General features: G+C 46.0%; 1 protein-coding gene across 1 annotated transcript in view; it reads right to left on the reverse strand.

Annotated features, from left to right (window-relative positions):
• The window catches only part of Ppp1r14c (protein phosphatase 1 regulatory inhibitor subunit 14C), an 82719-nt gene that overhangs the window by 17631 nt on the left and 41850 nt on the right, over positions 1-23238 (reverse strand). The window contains exons 2-3 of the mRNA XM_005321456.4: positions 4113-4196; positions 2456-2488 (exon numbers count right to left, since the gene is read on the reverse strand). Coding sequence (XP_005321513.2) covers positions 2456-2488; positions 4113-4196 — 117 coding nt within the window. The remainder of the gene's footprint in view (positions 1-2455; positions 2489-4112; positions 4197-23238) is intronic.

Here is a 23238-nt window from a genome sequence, read left to right on the forward strand (position 1 = left end):
TGAGTCCAAAATAAGATAAAGGAAGTTAGTGCAAAGTGAACTACAGAACTCTGGAAAAATAGAAGGTATTACTCTTATCTCACAGTCCAGATGTCAGAAAAACCTATTTCTTATGAACATTGCCTCAAAGCAAAACTGCCCCCTGACTTTCTGAAATGATCCTTTCATAAATAAACAAAATTAAATGAAATTTCTCAGCATTTCACAGCATTTCCATTCCTAGAAACCATGAGCTAAAAAAAGAACACAGAGATATTCACTTGGAAGCTCCAGCTTATTTTCATCCTTTCTTCTTTCAAAACTCTGAAGAATATTCAAATATTATATCCTTTCATCCTTAAGCCTCCACATCAAAACTAGCTGAGAAGATTTTTGTTCCAGCGGCAAACCCACCATCTTCCTTTAATTGCATGACTGTTAACCACTGTAAATATGTTGTTCCCTAGACACTGCAAAAACTGGGAGGTGGGGTGGGGAGGGAGAACAGGGCTCATTGAGAAACAGTGAGAAAACGGGGTGTCCACTGATGGCCAACTGTGGAGCCAATCAGAAGAGAAATCTGCAACTCCAAACCTTCTCACCTAAATAGACAAAAGGAACTTCTCCACCTGGGTGAGTACTGAAGTAAAAAGGATAAGCAAATGAGTAAACGCCATTTCTACATCCAGTCCAGGTGCCCTGAGCAGCAACCTCCCCACCCCCACATCACGTGGTTACTCTGCATAATCCATCACTGTCTTGTCTACAGCCCTACCTGTCTCGTCTAACTCACCACAAGAGTTTAAAACCACTCTCCAAATAACCAATTGTTGTAACTCATATTAACTCCCCAAATAACTGTAAGTAAAGTTCTATTCCAGATTGTATAGATGCTCCAGGAGAAAAGTGTGGAGGTAGGAAGATGGTAATGAAGTGTTTAAGCACAGAGAAAATATATTACATGTTTGACAAAAACACTGGAGCAATAAAATAGCAATAGGTACTAGACAAAATAAAAGACAAGGCGGTTATCAACTCCAAGAAAAACAAAGAGCTATATAAGAGAGGAGTCATGGTCATATGTTATTGTGGGCTCAGTAATGAAAAAATGTTTTTAAAATCGTAATATTATTACTCTCAACTACTAATTTAACAACATATTGTTATATAATTTTATTGTGGGATGGATGGAAAGAAATTGTGTGAAGAGTAAAAGTGCTATCATCTTTCCCCTTAAGTCAATAAACAAAGAAGAAACAGTAAATGCATGTTTAGGATAAAAGAGCAAATAACAGGGAAGCAAAGGTGTTATTATATTTATATGTGATATATATATATATATATATATATATATATATATATATATAAAACACATTTATACACATACACATAAATGTGTGTATAAATATATATGTGTATGTGTTATATATCCATTTTTTCAGAGTTCTGTAGTTCACTTTGCACTAATATTCTTTATAGGGATATAACATCCATTACAGGGATGGATGTGTGTATATGTGTATATATATATATATATATATATCTCCTATAAAGATGGAGCCAAGAAATGGAGAAATACTATTTTTTTCTTTATAAGCCTTATAATATTTTTTTGGTTTTCAAAAGTATGAATACGTATTACATTGACTAAAAGTATATATCTTAATAACTAAAATTTAAAATCTCTGTGACTACAAGATGTAATCAAAAGTGAAGGTTGTAGGAATACAACTCAAATAGGTAATTAGCCTCAAACCAAATAATCATAAACATCTTTATTGTTGAAATCTTACACACTCATAAAAATGTTTTCTTCTCTCTTTATAATATACCACTTCAAAAATCACAAGACTTACCACCAATTGCTTTGATGTTACAACAGATTCTAAAACATCTGATGAATCTTCCAATGCCTCTGATTTATCACAGGAATTAACCTAAAGTACTTCTTTTACTAATATTTTCAGATTAATCTCTACCATGTTCTTGCTTTTAGTAATCAGTCTACATTAAATACCTTAATTTATTCCAACTAATGACAATTGTTTTTTATACTAATATTTACATAGACTATAAATACCTAAACAAAGCATAACATTTTTCTCTCAGTAAAGGTAATTCTTTTGAAAAAACAGAATTAGCTTTAAGCTTTTAAAAAATATGTCTATAAACTGAAAGGATATATTCTCCAGTAATAAATCTAAAATTTTACAATGATTATATACCATTTCACAATTTTCTTTGAAGTCTGGCTTTTATCTAAAGCAAGCAACACACCCCATTCCATTAGCTTTAAGTCTTCCTGAACTAGACATTTTAAGCTTAGAAATAATGAAGTTGTACTGTGAAACATACGCATTCATAGATAATAACAGCCGATTAGCATTCATCTACTGTGATTTAGCATTAAAAACAGACAAATTGTTTTAATAAAAACCAATTCAAATATCACATTTAGGAAAAGTGATTTGTTTACCTCTGTTGGTTTGTAGCAGTCTACAAGAGCTTCCTAAAATTAAACACATGGAAAATCAGTTTTATTATTTTAAAATTCAATGCCACTTTTAAAATGCAATTAAAATCATTTTGTCTCTATACTATTATTTTCACAATGATAAATCAAGACCTCATATTGGTTATCCACAATCAAACTTTATTTCAACACCAGCTGGTCATTTGAACATATTAAAATATGCAAGGATGCACATACATGCATGCACACCTTTACTTTAGGAAGTTTTGAAATAGAAAAAGACAGGGTTTTAATGCTCTTATAGCATTGAAAACAAACCCAACCATTGACTAGACTATGAGCACCACTGAGGAGAAGGACTTACTTTAAAAAATCAGGGGGAAATGAAAGTGACCACCAGGTTCTAGTCTGCAGAGAGATGCATACTGACTCTGAAGCTCAACCCAGGATGGCCCTTAACAGGAAGTGAATGCCCCACTGCATTGTTCTTGCATTAACTGAACCAGAGGGATCCTCTAACCCACCTACCTGGTGCGTGTCCACCTTTCCTTTGGGCTGTATACTTTGTTAATATTAAACTGTATAAACTTGAAGTTGAGATCACCTGTGCAAGAGGATGGTGATCACAGTGGACCTGGAGAGGGAGCTTGGTCATAACTCAGCCACAGGTCAGCTTAGGACCCAATCTCCTCAGGTTCCATGTCTCAGCTGGGAATCAAGGTAGGGGAATGACAGCTGAGAAAGCCCCTTTCAAGTTCTTGGTTTTAAAACAACCTTTTAATGTCACTCTACTTCCTACAGAACTGGTATCTACCTTATCTTTTTTTTTAACTTTTATAACTAGAATGCTGTTGTCTTCCAACTAAATCTACCCACAAGAAATAATCATTACAACTGAGGCTGTCCACCACTTGAGGGACACTAGTAATTACTAATACATTAAACATATCAATGCATTAAAATGTGCCCTTTGATTTGCTTTATGACCATTCATCATTGGTGATAACCATTAACAGAAATTATCTGTGGACATTAAGAACAATGGCAGGTTAAAGGTTAATTAGTTTTAGAAACTTCCAAATGCAATTTTTAAATGATAGATTTGGCCTCCCGTGGGAAAGACTGCACCTATTTTATTGCTTTCCACTAGGGAAACAGACGTTGGCACCTTGATTAATTTGCTAGATTGCTGTCAGGTGAGATCTGTTAAAAGGTATCTTACTAAATAGAATTACGCCATAAGCAAACTAATCCAGAAATTAATGTCAAGCATGATACAATCCACCTCTGGGCTTGGACAGTCCCAGTTCCACTCAGTTCATCTCCCTCTTATATGCTCGTGGGTACCACTATCCTCCCTGGAAAATTATCTTTGGAGGTGAAACCAACCCTCTTCCAATAAAATGAAGCTGGAGAAAGTCACACCCAAAAGGTGATAGAGAGCAGACCACAGTCAAGAGCTGATTTATTATCAGAGATGCAGCTTATGAGGGTGAAGACCCAGCAGTGAAGACCCTGCGCTTCCCTCTCTGCAAAACGCCCCCACCCAAGCCCTGGTACCAATGCCCCCACGGGGCAGATTCAGCTCTGGCAAAGCCTTGGAGACCAAATGGATTCAAACCTCCGTGGCTAGAAGGTCTATATCTTGAGAGCTGCTCACCTGTAGTTTCAATGCTCTCTCTTCCTCACTGTCTGCATCAAGAAGGTCGTCGATGTCGATTTCCACATCTGGCATTTCTTCTTCCTGTGGGCAAAAACGAAGGCATTTTATTTATGGGAAAATGTATATTGTGCCAAATCAATTTAATTGAGTTAAATAAATGACTAGGTTATCTATGGAAAGGGGATGAGGGGTAAGAAGGGGAAGGAGATACATCAGGGAAGAGGAGGGGAATGGGAGAGGATAAGAAAGGGGAAGAGGGGATGGGGGAGGAGGGGAAAGAGAAAAGGGGGAAAGGAGGGAAGGGAGAAAACACAGAGGGACGGAGGAAGGGAGGGAGTCAAGAGCTTTAAGAGTCACAAAATAAAAAAGTGCTATTCAGAAATGACAATTTTCTACTTGCCAACACATCACACCTGTGTGTACAGTGGCTGGGCAGGCAGACCACAGACAGGGTGGGAAGAGTCGCAGTTCCCCACCCAGCATCTACCCCTCTCTGCCTATTCAGTCTTTATGTACCGACTCACATGTCCCTTCAGAGCTCGGGGTCTGGGAAAACCCCGAGACCCCGTGATGCCACCACAGGTTCTGGAGCATTAGCAATGCCCCAGCCATTTCTGATTTGAAGAGGATGAGTGATCCAACTGAGACCCAGGGAGACTCTGGGAAAGATGCTCTTCCTTCAAGAGCACACCCCCCAACACACACACACACACACACACACACACACACACTCTCTCTCTCTCTCTCTCTCTCTCTCTCTCTCTCTCTCTCTTGCTCTGAACTGTGCATGGGTTGAGGAAGCACATAGCCCTGGAAACCACGAAGAGAGGCTGGTTCAGGATGAGGCGGAATCCATGCTGGAAAAAGAAGGGAGAAACAACCCAAAAAAGCAGGTTCTGGATAAAATTACTAAGACATCAGGTCAAACCATGTCTGAGTAGGTGAACAAACCCTGCATGTGGCTTTAGCCAGTATGGGTTGAGCAACCAAAGACATCCAGTCCAGAAAAAAGGGCTTTAGAAAGGTGAAAGACTTGCTAACTTGGAATCTGAACTTATTTTTTCTCTTTATAATTTGTTCTAATTAGTTACACATGACAGTAAACTTCATTTTGACACATCATACATAAATGGAGTATAACTTCTCATTCTCTGGTTGTACACGATGTACGATCACACTGGTTGTGAAGTCAGACATGCACGTGGTATAATCATGATCGATTCATTCTACTGTCCTTCTGTTAATGGTTTGGATGTGGGGTGTCCCCTCAAAAGTTCACATGTGGAACAATCCAAGAAAGTTTGGAGGAGAATGATTGGATCATGGCCTTAACCTAATCAGAGAATTGAACCCTGATGGGATTTACAGAGTGCTAACTGGAGGCAGGTGGGGTGTGGCTGGAGGAAGTGGTTCATTGGGGGTATAGCTATGGGTTATGCATTTTGTATCTGGAGAATGGAGTGTGGGTCTCGGTCTCGGACTCTGTCTCTCTCTCTGTCTCTCTGACTCTCTCTCTCTCCCTCCCCCCCCCCATCTCCATAGGAGCTGCTTTCATTCGCCACACTCTTCCACCATGTTGTTCAGCCTCTCTTCAAGCCCTGAGGAATGGATCCAGCCTTCTCTGAAACCTTGAGCCCTCAAACTTTTGCTCCTCTACAGTTATGCTGGTCGGGTCATTTAGTCGCAGTGGTGAAAAAGCTAACTAAAACAATTCCCTACCTCCATACTCCCTCCCCTCCCTTCACTCCCCTCCGCTATTCCAAAATACCTCTATTAGAATCTGAACTTCTAACACAAGTAGACCTGGGCTCCTTGTCATCTCTTCTGTTACCTAAACCACCTCTATACCTCCCAGATCTTAAAATGTCAAAATAAAATAGCATGTAAGAGAGACCTGTAATTTTGCATTTCATCTTCTATGTGCAGTCACCTGCAGCCCAATTCCTCCCAGCCACCGGGATGGCGGAGCACTATCCTCAGGAGCTGGAGAGAAAGCTGCACACTAGGACACCTGGGAGGCCCCCCACCTGGCTTAGCTACTCTGTGTAAGCTATCTCATCTTGACTTCTGGGGCAAGGCTGACTTTCTGAACACTTCTTTTCTAGAAAAATGAACTTAGTACTCGACCTGTTGTATGCTTGGTTCCAGTTCAAAAACAAGGACCCAAGTACACTGGAGAAACAGGAATACGACCCCCTACCTCTAGTAACACTAGATTCCAAGGGCAGACCCTTAATGGGCAGGAAAATTCCAGAAACAATCCTTCATTTGAGCCACTAGTGACTTATCCCTGGTCCCATGGAGAATTTCTGTTTAGAGATTTTGTTCAGATATTAAGAATTAACCCACTTGGACACAGTATTGATTATGGATGTGAACATTTTAGATCTCACCTGCAAGGCTTTACCTGGTGGAAGGAAAGTTTTGTGTTTTCATATCTGCACTTAATGATAATTTACCTATTAGCAGAAACTGGTGATCTAGCAGTAGGAAGCTTCAATGTTTTGACAAAAGTCAGCCTGCAAGGTGACCTTTCTTTTGTTAGGACATGGATTCTGGGAGTCTGGCAGCTGGGTCAAACCAGTTGTGACTCTGGGGCACATTATTCTGTATATAAATGATAATTAATGAATATAAATGATATATTAAATGCCAACTACCTTTGATGCATGGATTAAATTAGTTAATTGATATCAAGCCATCAGAATAGTACCTGACACATAGATAAGACAACCAGAGCACTGGTGATTAATTTCTAAGGTATTATAAGACATGCAATCCATGAAAACTGAACCTTAAGTAGAGGGGCAATTCTAGCATCCTTAGTCTTATTAGGGTTAAAAAAAATCTCAAAAAACAAAAACAAGAGATGAAAAAAATATATCTTGGAAAATTCTAACGACCTCAGAACTGGGAACAACTGCTTCTTGCTAGAAAGTAGCTATAAGAATAAATTTAAAACACAATCACCCGGTTTCCCAGGATGTCAAGGTGAGGGGTATGATTCTGACTTTGAGAATCGCTGAGGGTACCTTCCTTGTCCTGGGAACTTCATCTGTAGGAGCCAATGAACACAGGCATCCCTGGCCTCTGAATGGATGCTGCTGGGCTGCTGTGACTTTTCCGTCCTTCCCTGGATCCAGCCATCTCACACTCGCATCCAGCCAGTCAACCTCTCAGACTAATACAAAGCAGCTGTTTCCAATGAGATGTCATGTTTAACCTCTCCTCAGGGAGAGGAAAGTGGGTACCAGTGTGCCTCCATCAGGGAAGAGGATGCTGGAAGGATCTCAGAACACCGGAAACCCACCCAGGACACCCGGTATTACTTTGCTCTACAGGTGCCAGCCTCCTTGGTCACCACCACTGGCCCTCCACCATGTTGCTGTTCTCTTGTCCAGGTGTTCTTGGGTCCAGCCATCTAATTTTGTGTATATTTGGAATCATGTTTGAAAGGAACACTGGTAGGAGAAGAGGAGGAACTTTTAGGAGGACCTCAAATAGAGAGCAGTCCATACAGCTTGAAAGTACAGCTTGATCAAAGCAGCAGAGCTTTCAAAGGTTGGCCAGAATTTCCAGGGAAAGGACCACTGGGGACACAAACACCAACAAAGAAACTCACTAGATCACAGAAGAACTGACAACCCAGAAACAGGAACACAGATCGCTGGTGGCAGGCCCCAGCACAGATGAATCACCCTCAGAACAGCCCAGTCCAGTGGAGGGCAAAGGCCATCATGAATCAGACCCTGAAGAAGAGCTGAGCCAATGCTGCATTTGTGTTTTGGAAAGTGCAGCTCAAGATGAATTCAGTTACGTCCATGATGCCAGGTAGCTTTAGTTACTACCATACAAGGCCAGAACGGCCCAGCCGGTCTCAGCCAACTCCATTCAAGAAAAGCCAAACAAAATAGATGAATCGGCAAGTCCCAATCTGTGTGACAGTCTACAGAGCCTCCTCCTACCTTTTCCTGCTCTTCCCCTCAACCAGTCCCTTGGTTCCGTATTTATATTCTGTAGACACAAAGCATACATTATGTCATGGCTTAATGAAATCAAGCAAAGGAAGCTGGATGTAAAACCTGTTGAAGGGACTGCAGCCAAGAGGAGCTTGGTGTCTACTGTTCTTAAAGGGAGTGAAGGAATAGTACGTTTCCAATGCTCTCCTCAGCACAGCCACACGGTTCCTGCAAACTTTACTGACACACTTTTGATGACACTTGGTCAAATGGCTTTCACTGTGAGTCAGCCAGATGTCCCTTCATTAGGACTGCACAGGGCTCTCTGTTAGGTACTGTGTTTGACCTATCTCCCCCACCCTGGAGATCTGGGCTGTCCCTATGGCAACCGCATGTGGTACTTAAACTTAAATCCATAACAATGATGACTTCCATTCTCACTCACACCAGCCACATGCACCAAACAGCTACTGCACTAAAAAGCACAGACTTAGAACACTTTTTGTCATCATAGAAGGTTCCATGGGACAGCGCTGGCCTGCAGTCCACTAGCTCTCTGGCCTAGAATTAGGAAGCAAAGCCCCTTTTCCCTCTCTAAAGGGCCTGACAGAAGTCGAGGAACCTGGTATCTCAAGGTCACTCCTACCACCCAAGGGCGTGTGGCTGGTAAACCCTGGGCAAGCTGAAGCAAGCAGAGTGCTCATGGAGTAATCATGCTCATTAGGCATCGACACTTTCCACCCATCTGTGAGTCTCTCCTTTCCCAATCAGATTCTTCAGGCCTGGGAGGAGAAGGAGCTCAGCGTGCTTGCCAGGAGCACAGAGCAGGGTGTTCCCGCTGCTGGAGAGTCTGCATTCAGGGAGAGTCTCCTCAGCCCTGTGTTCCAAGTATTAATGCTGGAGCAGTAGGACGGAAAGACCCCAGTGACAGGCCAAACCCTTACAAGGGAGTGAAGACACCCACAGCCACCCACCTCAGTGTACCAGGGTTTGGTTGCATGTGGATATTTGCCTCACATTAAAGATGTCTCCCCAAACAGTGGCTGTGGTGACAAGAAGCGAAAGTCAGGGGCCCTCCTGGCGACACTGATGAATCCCCATTGAGAAGCAGCGGCAGAGGGGCGGCCTGCGCAAGCTGGAGTGTGGGCTGTGGGCACCAGCGCCTGGGAGCACACTGGCTGGCGTGGGCTGGAAGCCTGGTAAGCCAGAGCTGAGGTGAACCAGCGGGGGCCCCACCCTGACTGGTGAGTGGTGAGGGAAGTGAGGGCAGATCCTGACAGAGATTGAAGGGAAGTTCAGACTGGGCTAACCAAAACCACTGGCACTTTCTGAGTCCTAGTGAGCATAGATTTGAACCCACAGCATGCTGGTACTTTTCCAGAACCTGATTAGCAAAATATGAACCATAGCATTGACCCAAGAGCAATATAAATCCCTAAACTTACACATTCAAGTGGCAACCCCTATAAGGTCCCTTATGTGAGAACTCTCTCTTCTTCTCACTCGAATAAATTCTACTCTTTTACACTCACTCTTCCTGGTCTGTGAATTTCATTGTCCAAATTCAGGAGATAAGAACCTGGAAAGAAGAAATGGGCAGTCTGAGCTGCTGGGGTCCGCGGTGACCCTGGAGGACACAGCCTGCCATTGAGAGCTGTGAGGACGCTCAGAGCTGGGGCCGGCAGGCTGTGATCAGCTGCTAACACTAGAACGGGTTTTCCCTGCGGCAAAAGCCCGTAACTTACGCAGACCCCATTTGGCAGCAGAGGTGGAGAGGCAAGTTTCACCTCAACTCCATCCTCACTGCAACACGAGGCCTGTGATCATCTCCCTCATCCATCTGGTCCTGCCTCCCTGGAGAACCCGCTCTGCCCCAGGCATCGGGTGTGAGACACCGTGAGGCCCTGGGCCTGGGGTTCAGGCAGTAGAAGCACAAACTCCAATAAATAAAATAACAAACAATGGCACCAGAAGCCACTGAGCTTTAGTGATTCAGGGAGAGACTAGACTTCCACCTGGGGCAGGCAGGGAGGTTTCAGGGGAGAAGCGGGGAGGTGGGTCAGCTTGTGGAATGACAGACTTAGAGGGGGAGGGAGCATATACACAAGAGGCAAATGGTGCTCAGGCAGCCAAAATACAAGGTTTATTCTGAGTATTGAGTATAGAAAGGTCCACAAGCCAATATTAACGTATGGAGTCCAGACAGATGACACGAATGGGCCACCTGGGGGTGATATAAGGAGTGGTGGAGAGTGTGGCACGCTGGAGGAACATGGCCCAAGGAAAGGCAGTGGGGAACACTTCACTCCCACCTTCTGTTGCCTTTTGGGGATGTGTGCTCAGTACTGCCAGATTTTCCAAGCTCTCAGGGAAGGCCCGAAATAGATATTTTTAGTATAAAAAAAAAATCTCCATTTTTAAAAACTGGCTAACAATTCCTTAAAAGATTGTGTAGGACAAACAAAATGCATCAGCTTACAGGCTGCCAGTTTCCCCTCATCCTGTAGGGATTGTAGTCACTGAGCTCCGGAAGGAAAGGACAGAGCAAAGAGCTGGCCTTGACACAGGCCCAAGGTGAGAGGCAGAGGGGGCCGAGATGCAGCCACCAGGCCACAGCACGAGCCATGAAAAGAATGAGCAGAAGATTTTAAAACAGCAATAAACAGGGAGGGAAAAACAGGTGCAAAGTGGGGATAACCTGGATGTTGGATGAAGAGAAGGAAAAAGTAAAGAGAAGATGCAGGTTCTGAGCCTGAGAGGTGTTGGAGAAAATGGCAATGACAAGGACACGGGACCTGGTGGACATTCACAAGCCAACCAACAGTTCAGAAGTCAGCCACTTCCAGCCCCACCCCAACTCCTAGGCAGAAGCAGGGTGCCCACGCTGCCCTGCACAGGGACACACTGCAGCGCTGAGTGCCAGGTGCACAGCCTGGGCAGGCAGAGCAGATCAGGCCCCGGAGCTGAGGCAGAGTCCCCAACACAGCTGGCCTGCAGTGGAGACGCACATCTGCACACACACCACCATACATGACTCCTGCCATACCTTGCACATGCTCACACACACACACACACACACACACACTTCCAACTAACCAGAAGATCAACACTGAGCCCTGGCAGGTGTCATGTGAGCTTTTACAAAATGAAACACTCAGCCCGGTCTCGCGGTGAGCGGTGGGCAGGACTACTCAGGCTAAAACTCAGCTTGAAAATGGGTCATGTCTTTCAAGCCCCATCAACACAGCTTAACAGCAGTTCTCAACAGTGGTCTCAAACTAGGGATGGTAGAGCACCGTGGGATTCCACCGCTGTGCAAGGTGGCAGCTGGCAAAGGGGCAGCAGGAGGAGGTGACGATGGGGAGTGGCATGCACCGGCTCCTATGGCCTGTCCAAATATTCTCCAAGAATAGCCAAAGCCTCTGCTGGCTCACCTTTCTCTACGCCTTCCAGGAGAAAGCAGGCAGAGGAAGCCTGAAATAAGAACTGAACCCTTATATGAGCTCACTATGATAATATTGACACTTGGTGTTTCATTTTAATGACAATTCCAAAAAATTCCTGTACACAAACATATTCTCAGAATCCTACGACCAACTCCGGCTGGGCCCACTATGTGTCTACACATTCACATGAAGCAGAATTATGTCAGTTGTCATGAGCTAATGAGAAAAAGGCCACAGGGCAGATTTAATATATAAATTGAATATATATAAGTGACTCATTCACACCATCGAAGCCAGAAGTTGTCCTTCAAAAGACACTGAGCTGCAAGCAATCTGTACTTAATCCCTGTTACAAAAGGAATAAAGTCAGCTATCACAGTAAATTAATGGTGTGCATTTCAGTCTCATGGATTGTATTTTGCATTTAATTTGCAATCCTGATGTGATTTTATAGTTGGAAGAACCATAAACATAGGTTTATACCTGGCTTTAAGTGATACATATTCAAATAATATTATAGAATTAAACATAGAAACCAGCCCTGGAATCTGCAATAAATCATCTCCACTTAAAAAGAGGCCGAACCTACTTATGGCACATCATGGCAGAATATCAGAACATCAGGGGTGGAGGCAAGATCATGGAAGCTCTCAGGAGAAAAGCGGGTCACACACAGAAGGATAGAATTCAGGACAGAATTGAGCCCCAAGGCTTCCCAGCAGCAACATTAAGTGCTCAAAGCCAGGAACAATGTCTTAGTCTGTCTTCTGTTGCTATGACAAATTGTATGAGGCTGAATGGTTTGTAAAGAAAAGAGGTGTATTTAGCTCACAGTTCTGAAGGTATAAGAGCATGGCACCAGCAGGCCCTGGTAAGGATCCTATTGAGGGCTCATTGTGATGGCATCCCATGGTGAGATGTGTGTGAGAGGTCTCATTGCAAGATAGAAAGCAAGAGGCCAGGGAGGGATCAGGCTCCCTCTTTTGTAGCAAGTTGTTCTCTCAGGAACAGATCCACTCCTGTGAGACCCAACCCACTTTGCAAGCCTGATATTAATCTGTTCATGAGGGTGGAACCCCAGTGACATAATTATTTTCCACCCCTTAAAGGTTCTACCACCTCAACAGGGACACGCTGGGGACCCAGCTGCCAGCTCATAAACCTTGAGGGATAAGCCACACCCAATCCATAGCAAGCAATGATTCCAGAATCCTAAAGAGAAATGGTTTCCAGCCCTGATGTCTACTTCCTCCTGAACTGTCAATCAAAAGAATGAAAATGGCCAAATTTTGTGTTGTGTACACGTGTGCATAAATCATAATGAATCCCACTATTATGTAGAACTAAATGCACCAATTTACAAAGGTAAGTAGAAAAACCATAGACATTTTGGCACACTGGGTCTTCTGTCTTCATATTTTATCTCCAATTTTGGGAAGAAGCACTCCAGCAAAACAAAGAAACCAAGGCACTCACCTGGACTGTGGCTCATGAGGAACAGAGGGTGCTTAATGAAATCAAGACTGAGGCTTGGAGAGCCAGCAGCTAAACAGGAGGGGTGTGGAGGAGCCTGATGTGGGCACAGAGGCCAGCGCCTGGCGGGCACACATCTGCACAGGCAGCCCAGCCACCTGGAGCCCAGGGCAGGAAGACCAAACAGAACTAACCTGGGTGAACAAGTGTACACTGTCTCAGTTTGAAGCCACGTGACCAGTACTTCCCTAATACATGCTTGTTTTAAAATTAAATAACCCACAATGGCTGAAACTTGCTCTGAGCCAAAGAGCAAAATCCCCCAACTCCTCCTTTGAAAATATCAGAACAACTCAACTGAACTTGACTCTGTAGTAAAGCAAAAGGATGTTTTCAATAATATTCCAGGAATTGCAGTTCTTGCTACTCAGGAGACAGGTCTTGGTCCACCTTCTTCCCCTGCACCCCACAGCTCGGGGTCACTGCCAGAGCATTTGAGGCATACACCAGTGACCACTGCAGCAGAAAGGAGAAGCAGCATGGGCACATGCCATCCATCACCTGGTGCAGAACGCCTCCCTTCCCTCCTGCCCGAGACACAGTAGGACACAGTGAGCAAGAGCAGGCTTATTGTTCAAACACACTGGAACGTGTTCTAAGTTTCTGAGGGTTCACAGGCTTTATTTAGCACTTCCAGTATTATTAACCAATGCCCTGTGACACACCCGCATGTCACCTGTGGTCTCAAATGGCTCATGAGGCCACTTCGTTGTGGGGTAGAGGGACCCCAGAGAGTCCACCTGAACAAAGCACAGCATGAGTGCCAACTGACCAAACCTCACTCTTCCCTTCTCTGCCCAGGTGGCCCTGCCTTCCAGCAGAGGTGAGGCCCCTCCAGTCAGGGCCAGGTAGGGTGTGCCCCGAGCATAGGGTATGGAGAGAGCCAGGCCCAGGTGTCTGCCATCTCCAACCTGTGTGAGCTGGGGTGAGCTCTCCTGTTCATCTAAAGCTCAGGGCTGGATGAGGAGCTGGCATGACCCTGCCCAGTCACACAGTGCAAATGTAACACTTGCCAATATGACCCTAGCAGGTACCAAGTTGAATGGGCACCTCTGATTAGCTGATTCTTCTTATAAAACAATAAATAAAGGGGATTTGGGTTGTGGCTCAGTGGCAGAGCATTTGTCTCACACATGTAAGACAATGGTTTCCATCCTCACTGCCACATTAAAATAAATAAACAAAATAAAGATATTGTGTCCATGTATAATTAAATTTTTTTAAATAAAATAAAGGAAGATAATGAATGTCAACACAAGTGTCTCTACCAGAGAATCTTTCACTGCTGATGTCTGAAAATTGCAAGTGAAGACCTAAGACATTTCCAACTTATTCAAAACCACAGGATTAAAAGGAAAAAAATGAGCGAGAGAAGAAAATGTAAGCAAAAATCCCCAGGTGCAGAGCTTTCTGGAAACAATAACACTTGTCTTTGCCTAGGAACACTAAATGTGCACAGCTGGTCGTCATTAACAATGCCAAAGTAACAAGGACATCAGGAAGTTGTTCCATATAAGGTCTTTGAGAATAAGTTTTAGCTAAGACAGTTTGGCAAGGACAATGAGAGCATCCAGTGGCTCTGGACACAGGGGACAGAAGGCCACCATCCTCATGCCCACTGTGCCTGCCCTCAGGACCCCAGCTCTCCACGGCAGCACTTACATGGGAATACCCAAGGGACACAGGCAGCTCAGGGACACAGATATCAAGACACACATCCTGAAAAGACAGCACCCTCCCCCTCACTCAGGAGGCGTTGGGCAGCTCATGAAAATGGACAAAGACAAGCCACCAGTAGCTTAAACTGGTGTCAGGCCACAGTCAATGGAAAAGAACATGGGAGAAATAAAGACATGTTCCAAACCAAGGGCTGGTGTCACCCAAGGAGAGAATGAGGCAGCGACAACCTTTCCTGTCCCTGGGAAGGCACATCTCCTGCACTGGAAGCTCTGTCCTGCTTCCCAGTGATTTAGGGACGGGCCTGAACTGAAAGAAGATGACCCCTAACCACTTCTTAGTGAAAGTACATAAGGGCAGGCCAGGATTCTCTTAGGCTAGGAACCCTCAAATGACCCCACTGTCACACTAAGACAATGGAAAGAAACCTGTTACAGCCCACTCCTTAGAGAAGATGGCTTCTTATTCTACCAAACCTAGGCCACAAGGGTGCCAGGGCCAATATATGCTCTGATCCTGGTGGTCCTGGCACCAAGCATGATCCCCTCTTTCTCCTCCCTCCCATGTGGTATGAGGGAGCTAAAGAAAAGCACTTTCCAGCAATTCCTCATGCTCATGCAGAACAGCCCAAGGCTGTGGAACACAGAGAACTAAGCCATCCAACGGCGCTTCTGCAGTGTTGGGTTTCCTAACACCAAACACTAAATCCAGTGATTGGCAGGTGCGTAGAGGAGTTAAGACCGAGAAGATTATGGGGGAAAGCCATTTGGAGGAGACTGAAAGGAAACTGAACCCCATCCAGAGGCTCCAGGTGGCAAGGAGACACCCTGCACTTTCCAGTTTTAAATGACTATTGTCAAAATGAACTTTCAAGCTGCAAAAAGCCACAGAGGAACCTTAAATGCAAATCTGGAACGGCTCCTCTGTCTGGTGGCAACTACAAGACCTTCTGGAAAGGGCAAGGCTGTGGAAGTCATCAAAAGACCATCACGGTGGTTGCCAGGGGCTGGTGGGGCAGAGGAGCATGGGATGTATGCTGGGAGATCTTGTAGGGAGACGCTAGTCATCATACACCTGTGAAAACCAGAGGGTAACACACACACAAAACTCAGAGAATGTGTAAGACCAATGGTGGACCCGAGGGAAACCTTACACCTCAACTGATAATATGGGTCAAGATTGGCTCCTCCACGCAACAAGTGCCCCTAATGCAAGGTGTTCAGAAAAGGGGACACTGGAGGGGCGTGGAGTGGGAATGAGTAGATGAGAATTCTCTGTACTTCCTGCTCTATGTTTCTAAACTTAAAACATCTAAAAAATCAAGTTTGTTAATTGGAAAAAAAAACAAACATGACTTCAGGGACGGTGACAGCACATGGGAACAGGGGATGCCAATTCCGCTGGGCAGCTTGTTATAATATCTGGATGTGTCAAAGGTCTCAGGCGATTCGGACAGTGACATTCAGCCAAGAAGCTGACCTAGCCCTCCTCACCATGTTCAGCTGTCCCTTCAAACCAGAGCAAGTTGTGGGAGGTGCCGTGGGGCACTGCATTAGTGAGGAAGGAGTCGCTGAGCCACCCAGAGTCTGCTCTTCCAAAAGGGGGACCCCACTCCATGCTGAGAGGAGTCAGGGTCACAGCCAGCAAGACAAGAGCCTGGCCAAACCTCAGAACAGAGGGGGTTTTGAAGGAGGCAGACAAGGCCAAGTCAGGAGAGCACGGAGCAGGGAGGCGGGCTCCATCTGAGAAGAGCTGCCAGGGTCAGGCTCTGCTCTTCTGTGCCCGTGTGGCAGTCGGGCCTAGGGAGGGACAGAGGGAGGATCGCAGACTTCACGCTGGCAAGCCTTAGGCTGTTCTGCATGAGCATGAGGAACTGATGGAAAGTTCCTCTCTTTACCGCCCTCACACCACATGGCAGGGAGAGAAAAGGGACTCATGCTTGGTGCCAGGACCACCAGACTCAGAGTACGGGGCCCTGGCCCTTTAGTCCACTGCCTTGGGTGAAATTCCATTGTTAAAGTGAGAGGGTGGCACCTGGATGTGAAATGAGCAGATGGAGGGGCACGCTCATTGTAAATAACTGGCATGGCCATTTCAAGGTCACAAGCGTGCCCTACTCAGGCAGTGGTATGTGGAGGCCTAGGTGGGGGCTGTGTCATGGGATAGTAAGGAGTGGCACTGAATGGAAAGGAGCCTTCTGCCTTCTGCCATGTGAGCATGCATCACATCAGACGTGCGACTCTTCATAGCACCCCGACCCCTTCCACCATCTGACCAAGACCATCAGTTCCGAATCTCAGTGTCCCCAAGCCTGTGCTTTTTACCACCTCCCCTATCCCCAGGCTGAAGACAAACCACCCCGTGCCTAAGCTACTGCAGGGACCTCCTGACGAGCTCCTGTGCGTCCACTCCCATTCCTCCTCCAACCCCATTTTCACTCTGTAACCAAAGTAGCACCTTCAAGAACACAAATCTGTCATTCTGCTGAGAACATTTGGATGGCCTCCCAGTGCTCCTAAGACCAAAATTCTAACCCTCCTGTGCAAGGCCTAGGGTGTTGGGTTTCTGGGCTCCATTCCATTCAGTGCCACTCCTTCCTATCCCATGACACAGCCCCCACCTAGGCCTCCACATACCATGCGGCAGGCAGGGGAAAGAGGGGCTCATGCTTGGCACAAGGGTGGAATGCTGTTCTCGTTATCCACCTCAGCTATCACGTCCTACGGCAAAACGTCCCTGGTCATCCTGGTGACAAGGTCAGCCTCCCACCCCTTGAAGCTTGCTCTGTAGCACTGTGTCCCTCATTGCACTTACTGCGTGGATACAATTTGACATTGTCCTGTCCCCTCTCTGTACTGTTAGCCCACAGAGCAGCGCTCTGCACGGTGCCAGGCACACAGCCAGCCCTTGGTAGCCATTTTTTGAATGAAAGGACAAGCAGCTCCCTGAGGTGGACATTGCCATCATCTCTACTCATAGACAGGAGGTCTGAAAGTGTTGTCCTCTGGGGCTGGCAGCTTGGTTTCACACCTAGACAACCTGACCCCAAAACGGATAGCCCCGGCGGCTCGTGCCATGCCCATTCAGGGCGCAGCGCAGCGCAGCTGAGGAAAAGCATCCTCCTCTCTGACTTCAGGGACCTTCGAAGCAGCAAGAGGAAACAGCAGAGCCTTTCCAGCAGGGCAGCCTGCAGCCCGAGAGGCCTCCCGGCCACGCTGCGGCTCCAGCCCCCGTGTGTGGGAAGTGGGGAGACACCCTCAGACACCTAGAACCCGGGCCTCCATGGAGACCTGGAGGATGACAACCCTTTTGAGACCTTCAAGGTTCCACAGCCCCTTGTAAGACCTGGGAGAAGCGCGAGTGAGGAAGAGCTGATCCTCTCTGCAACATGAGAACCCGCGGCTGAAGGCCCAGGCTTAGCCTGTTACGAATACAGCAGAGGTGGCGGCTCTGGATGTTGTTGTGCTCTGGGCCTGTCACCGGGGAGGCCACATCTGCACCTGAGAGGAGTGTCCAAAGGGAAGGGCAGCCAGAGGCTGGGCTGAGAGACGAGTCAGAGGGTGACCCCACTACCTCGGCTCAGAGAGGAAAGGGAGCACTCCCTGAGTGCCACCGGGGCCTGGGGAGGCTGACTTAGTGAGAAGAGTGACCCTCAACCTGCAGACTTGGTGACAGCCTTCAGTGAAGATTATCGGGAAGGAAGAGGCAACGGCCCCATAGAGGCAAGTAACGAAGGCCCTGGCCCCACAGGGGTAGCCATGACAACTGCCAGCCTCTGGGGGACAGAGAGTTAATTTAAGATCTCAGGATCTTAAATTAGATACTTAATGTCAAATACCTTAGAAACTTAATTGGTTTTTAATTGTTTATCTGTAGTAATATTTATTTACATGCTTGTTTCTTTGTTTGTTTTGGTTCTCCTATAAAAGTACTCAACAGGTATTTACCATGCGGCTGAAAGTTTGAAATTGACCTCAAGATAATTGTACAGTGTACCTGGCGGACTAAATAAATCAGCCCAAAAGAAATCAAAGTGTGGAAAATCTCAAGTCAAAGATAAAAGAGGTGAAAATGAGCCACTTGAAAAATATCTTCCCGGAGCACATCTGTCTTTGTCCATTTGTGCCGTTATAATGCAATACCACAGACTAATTGATAAAGAGCTTGTTCTCACGATTCTGGAGGCTGAGAAGTCCAAGGCACTAAGGTGCTAGCAGGTTCAGCATCTGGTGAGGGCACCATCACACTGCCAAGGTGGCCCCCTGTGACGGTGCCCACCCCAGGGGAGGAGTGATGCACGCTCACATGGCAGAAGGCAGAAGGGAAAGCAGGCCCAACACTGCACACTGCACGAAGCCCCTTTTATAAGAGCCTTGATCCCTTTCATGATGGAGGAGCCCCCGTGGCCCAAGCTCCTCTTAAAAATCCATCTCTTAATCATATTTCATTGGCCATGCAGTCTCAACACCTGAATTTTAGAGAAATACATGGGAACCATACCAACACCTCAGCAGAGAGTCTATAGTGCTCTTTTTCAAGTCATTGCTCATGGAAAACCTGCCTCAGAATCCCCCTGTGAATGTTTAGAAATGCAGATTCCTGGGAACCCATCTCAAAGTCAATGAAACCTAAGATCTGAGGCAACCAGGAGAGGCCACTATCAAGATCCACCGGCATTAGCATTTGAGAATGAGATGCTTTTAGTTCCTTTTAAATAAGAGAAACCATTCCATTGCAGATGATAACAAGGGAAAAAAAAGAGGGAAAGCCACCACTCCTGAATGGTCACTGATCTCCATGCCCCTTTTAGAGGAAATACTCATTTGCGCTACGCCAGTCTGCTCACTTCAGGCTGGGCACCGCGTAGGTGCTGGGGATTCAAAGATCAGCAAGATGCAAGACCCATGCCTACAGTTTGTGCAGGGTGGGGGCAAAAACACACTGCAAGCAAAGAGAGAGGCAGATGGCGGCTGCCTGAGGAAACCCTGCCCCTTGGCCAGGAAGCGAAGCTCAGTAGTGTGAGGGTCAGCAGGGCTGCCTGGTCTCCATGAGGGACATGCCACTCTGCCACTGCTAGTCTTGGCTTCTCCCGAGACCCTCTGTGAACAGATGGCATTGCTGAGGCCCCCTTGGTGTTTCTCAGCCCCCGTTGGCACCTCCATTTGGAAAATGAGTCAAGAAAAGCATCTTCCACAATTTTTGCAACCACGTAGGCCTTCACCCCAGCGCGAGGCAGGCTGGGTGAAGTGCTGGCAAGAGGCTGTTCCAGCCGGGGGCCCACCGCTCACACCCACACCCAGCAGGGTGCTCTCCTCTCCTCTCCATGGGCAGGGATCACCTGACAACCACGCAGCCAGGGCAGGGGCATACAGGGTCAGGCCTCCTGGTCCTCCTCCTCCCTGACTGTGGCAGGTGGGGGACAGCTGTCACACCAGACTGCCTCCACACTGGAAACACAAGCATCTTCTTTCACCCTGCTTCAGCCACCTGCATGCCCACCACCAGGCATCCTCTGACGGTATGGAAATCAGCAATTCTCCAGCCTCGAACTCAGCCCATCAGCTTGTAGGCCTGATTCACGGACCCCAGGCAGGCAGTGAACATTCAGTTCAAATCACGTAAGACAGGGCCCCCTGGAGACAGCAGTTTGGGGCCATCTTCTGGGAGTGACTGTTGGAGGTTTAACTTCTAGACACCCAACAGAAGCTGGAAAGTCAGGCTGCTCCTGTGCGCTGGGCCTGTGGCAGGTAGTCTAGACTCATCAGGCTGAGGCTGAGCCTCTCACACAGGGCTCCTCACCAGCTCTTTCCTCCCCCACAGACTACTTTACCTTCCACCTCTCCAAGACAGAGGAAGACAAGGGCAGCTGACAATCCTGTGACCCTTCCACAGCCCTCCAGGCATCCCCTGAGGTTGCATATCAGGTAGCTGAAGGGGTGAAGCAAGCGGCAGCAGGTCAAGCCTAAGTAGGTGAAGGGCAGAAGGTGAAGTCTATGGGGTAAGTGGGAGCATGAGGCCCTTCTTCAACACTGGGACACGCTCGTCTTTCTTCCACAGGTGCTGCAGGAACTGATGAGACACCTTTGCAGCTTCGACTACAGGCAACCAACCAACAATCACACTCCAATAATTTCAGAAACCACATTTTGTCCTTTGGACTCAGTCACAAAGTGAGTTTCGACTACAGAGGCAGCGAGTTTTCATCTCCCCCACATCTGCTCCTTTTGCTACCCAAACAGACACCCCAAGCAGACATGAGCAAAGGCAGATGGAAAGAGAGAAAGGGATGCCATGCTTTAATTTTAATAAACCAATGGACTCTGCGTTTATTTTACAAAGGAAAAAATGGTGGTAAAACTTAGGGGACAAAGTCTATGCTGATCTATGTTTTGATTCAGAGAAAGAGGGGGTTACATGGTGAAATCTTTCCCTGGAGCTTTGTTTATTTTTCTCCTGGGCAGGGAACACTTTGGATTGATGACAAGTTCAAAACAACCTTGCTGATTAAAAAAAAAAAAAGGCTTGAAATAAAAATTAGATCCAAAAATCTGATGCTCTGCTGCTCCCACTCCTGCCAAATACTGACACAAATGAAAGGAGAAAACAAATGTCCCACGTCTGGTGGGTGCTCCATAATGATCTGAGGAGTGACTGACTGATTTACTTTGAGTCCCATGGCTCTTCACACTAGCGAGCTTGCTCCATTGACTCAAAGCAAGCAGTGCTCAAGATTTATGGCCGCCCAGTTGCTCCCAATGACCATAAATCCTTGCTCGCTTCAAGGCTGTTCCAGGCGGCCCAGCTAGTAAATGAACGGGCGTAACCAGGGTCTACTGTCATGAGTCCTTCTAAGGAGAGTGTGCGTTTTTGCTTAGAAAGGGGAGGGGTCAATGAGGACCACAGTTCTCCCTGTCACAGGAAAGGAGTACCCTAGTTCTGTACTCTCTGAGACACGTTCGTCAGCCTATAGAGAGAGTGGCCAGGCTGAAGAGCCTTGGATCTTTGATCCTTAGGTCCTTCCTGAGGACTCCCAGAGGCCATTCACCATCGGGAGATGGGGTGAAGGCCATTCAGGATGATCACTGCCCATGACCATGACCATGACCTGACACTATGTCAACACCAGGAATTTCTGGTCCTATAGTCTCCACAGCTCTGTGGTCATTTGCATGTTCAAACGCATCTTAAATGGGTCTGGTGTTCCAATTTGGGGGGATGAGAAAGTTCTGGGGATAGATGATGGGGATGGTTGCACTAAAATGCGAATGTGCTGAGCACATATTTTAAACGATATGAATACTTAAAAATGGCTAACATGGTGGCTATGGTGTGCACACGTGTGATCCCTGTGACTCCCGAGCATTGCAAGATGGAGGCCAGCCTCTACAACTTAGCAAGATCCTATCTCAAAATAAAAAAATAAAAGAGGTAGTAGGATTGTAGCTCAGTGGCAAAGCAACCCTGGGTGCAATCCCCACTATACAAGCATACACACAAAAAGACTAAAACAGTACATTTTATGTTATGTGTATTTTAGAATAATAAAAATAAAAACAAAACTACAAGATATGTGAAAATTGTCTCAATCAGCAATAAGAACAATCTTCAAGGGCAGGGACTGTTTCATCTAATTTTGAAACTCTCACACCTAGCACAGTAGCCAGGCCCCTCTCTAGCATAATTTTTGTTCTGATTAAAAAGAAAATAAAGCTCTCTCTCTCTCAAGTAAGATGCTTAGGCCTGAAAATTCCATTGAACATCTTTTCTGGAATGTTCAAGTTAAGAAAGAGAGGTACCCATAGAATTACATGGGTACTTCACTTCTTCTAGAAATTGGCCCAGAATTGGAGACAAGCTGATCACACAGTTGATAAAAGGGGCGGGGAGAAGGGAATAACTAGTAACCAATCTAAATATGTAAGTAAAGAAAGTATAATAGGAAAGTGGAAATACATTGTTTTTCTCACTCCTGGCTTTTTAATGGACTCACCCAGACAGAGAGACTTCAGGATTAACTGTCATATTTATGAGCTGGCTCCATCTGACCTTTAAAATGTGTCAATAACTGTATCCAACATGTGTATATTAAAGAAGCAGACTTCCTCTGCACTCTCTGAGATGCTAGACAAATAGCAAACATCCACCACAAGGGCAATTCAAATAAACAAGACAGAAGCTTTAACTATGTAACAAATTTTAAGAGCCTCTTACTTTTACAGCAGGCCAAGGAGGCATTTTATCAGGTCCATGAAGGACAGAGTTGCTGGTGCCAAAGACAAGAGGAAGATAGCAGGAGGCCAAGGTGGTAGGGAAAATTGTAAAATATTTTAAATGAAACACTATTTCATCATTGTAAAGGGACATTTTAAAAACATCCTAGATGATAACTGTTTGGTTAGTAAACAATCAAAGAGTTATTCCTTTAATTAATGGAAAAGAACAACTTATAATTGACCCACAAATCATAGCAGAACTTAATTTGGTTCTCTCCACTAAATTACACACACC

Source organism: Ictidomys tridecemlineatus, chromosome 8, assembly GCF_052094955.1.
Source record: "Ictidomys tridecemlineatus isolate mIctTri1 chromosome 8, mIctTri1.hap1, whole genome shotgun sequence".
Lineage (NCBI taxonomy): Eukaryota > Metazoa > Chordata > Mammalia > Rodentia > Sciuridae > Ictidomys > Ictidomys tridecemlineatus.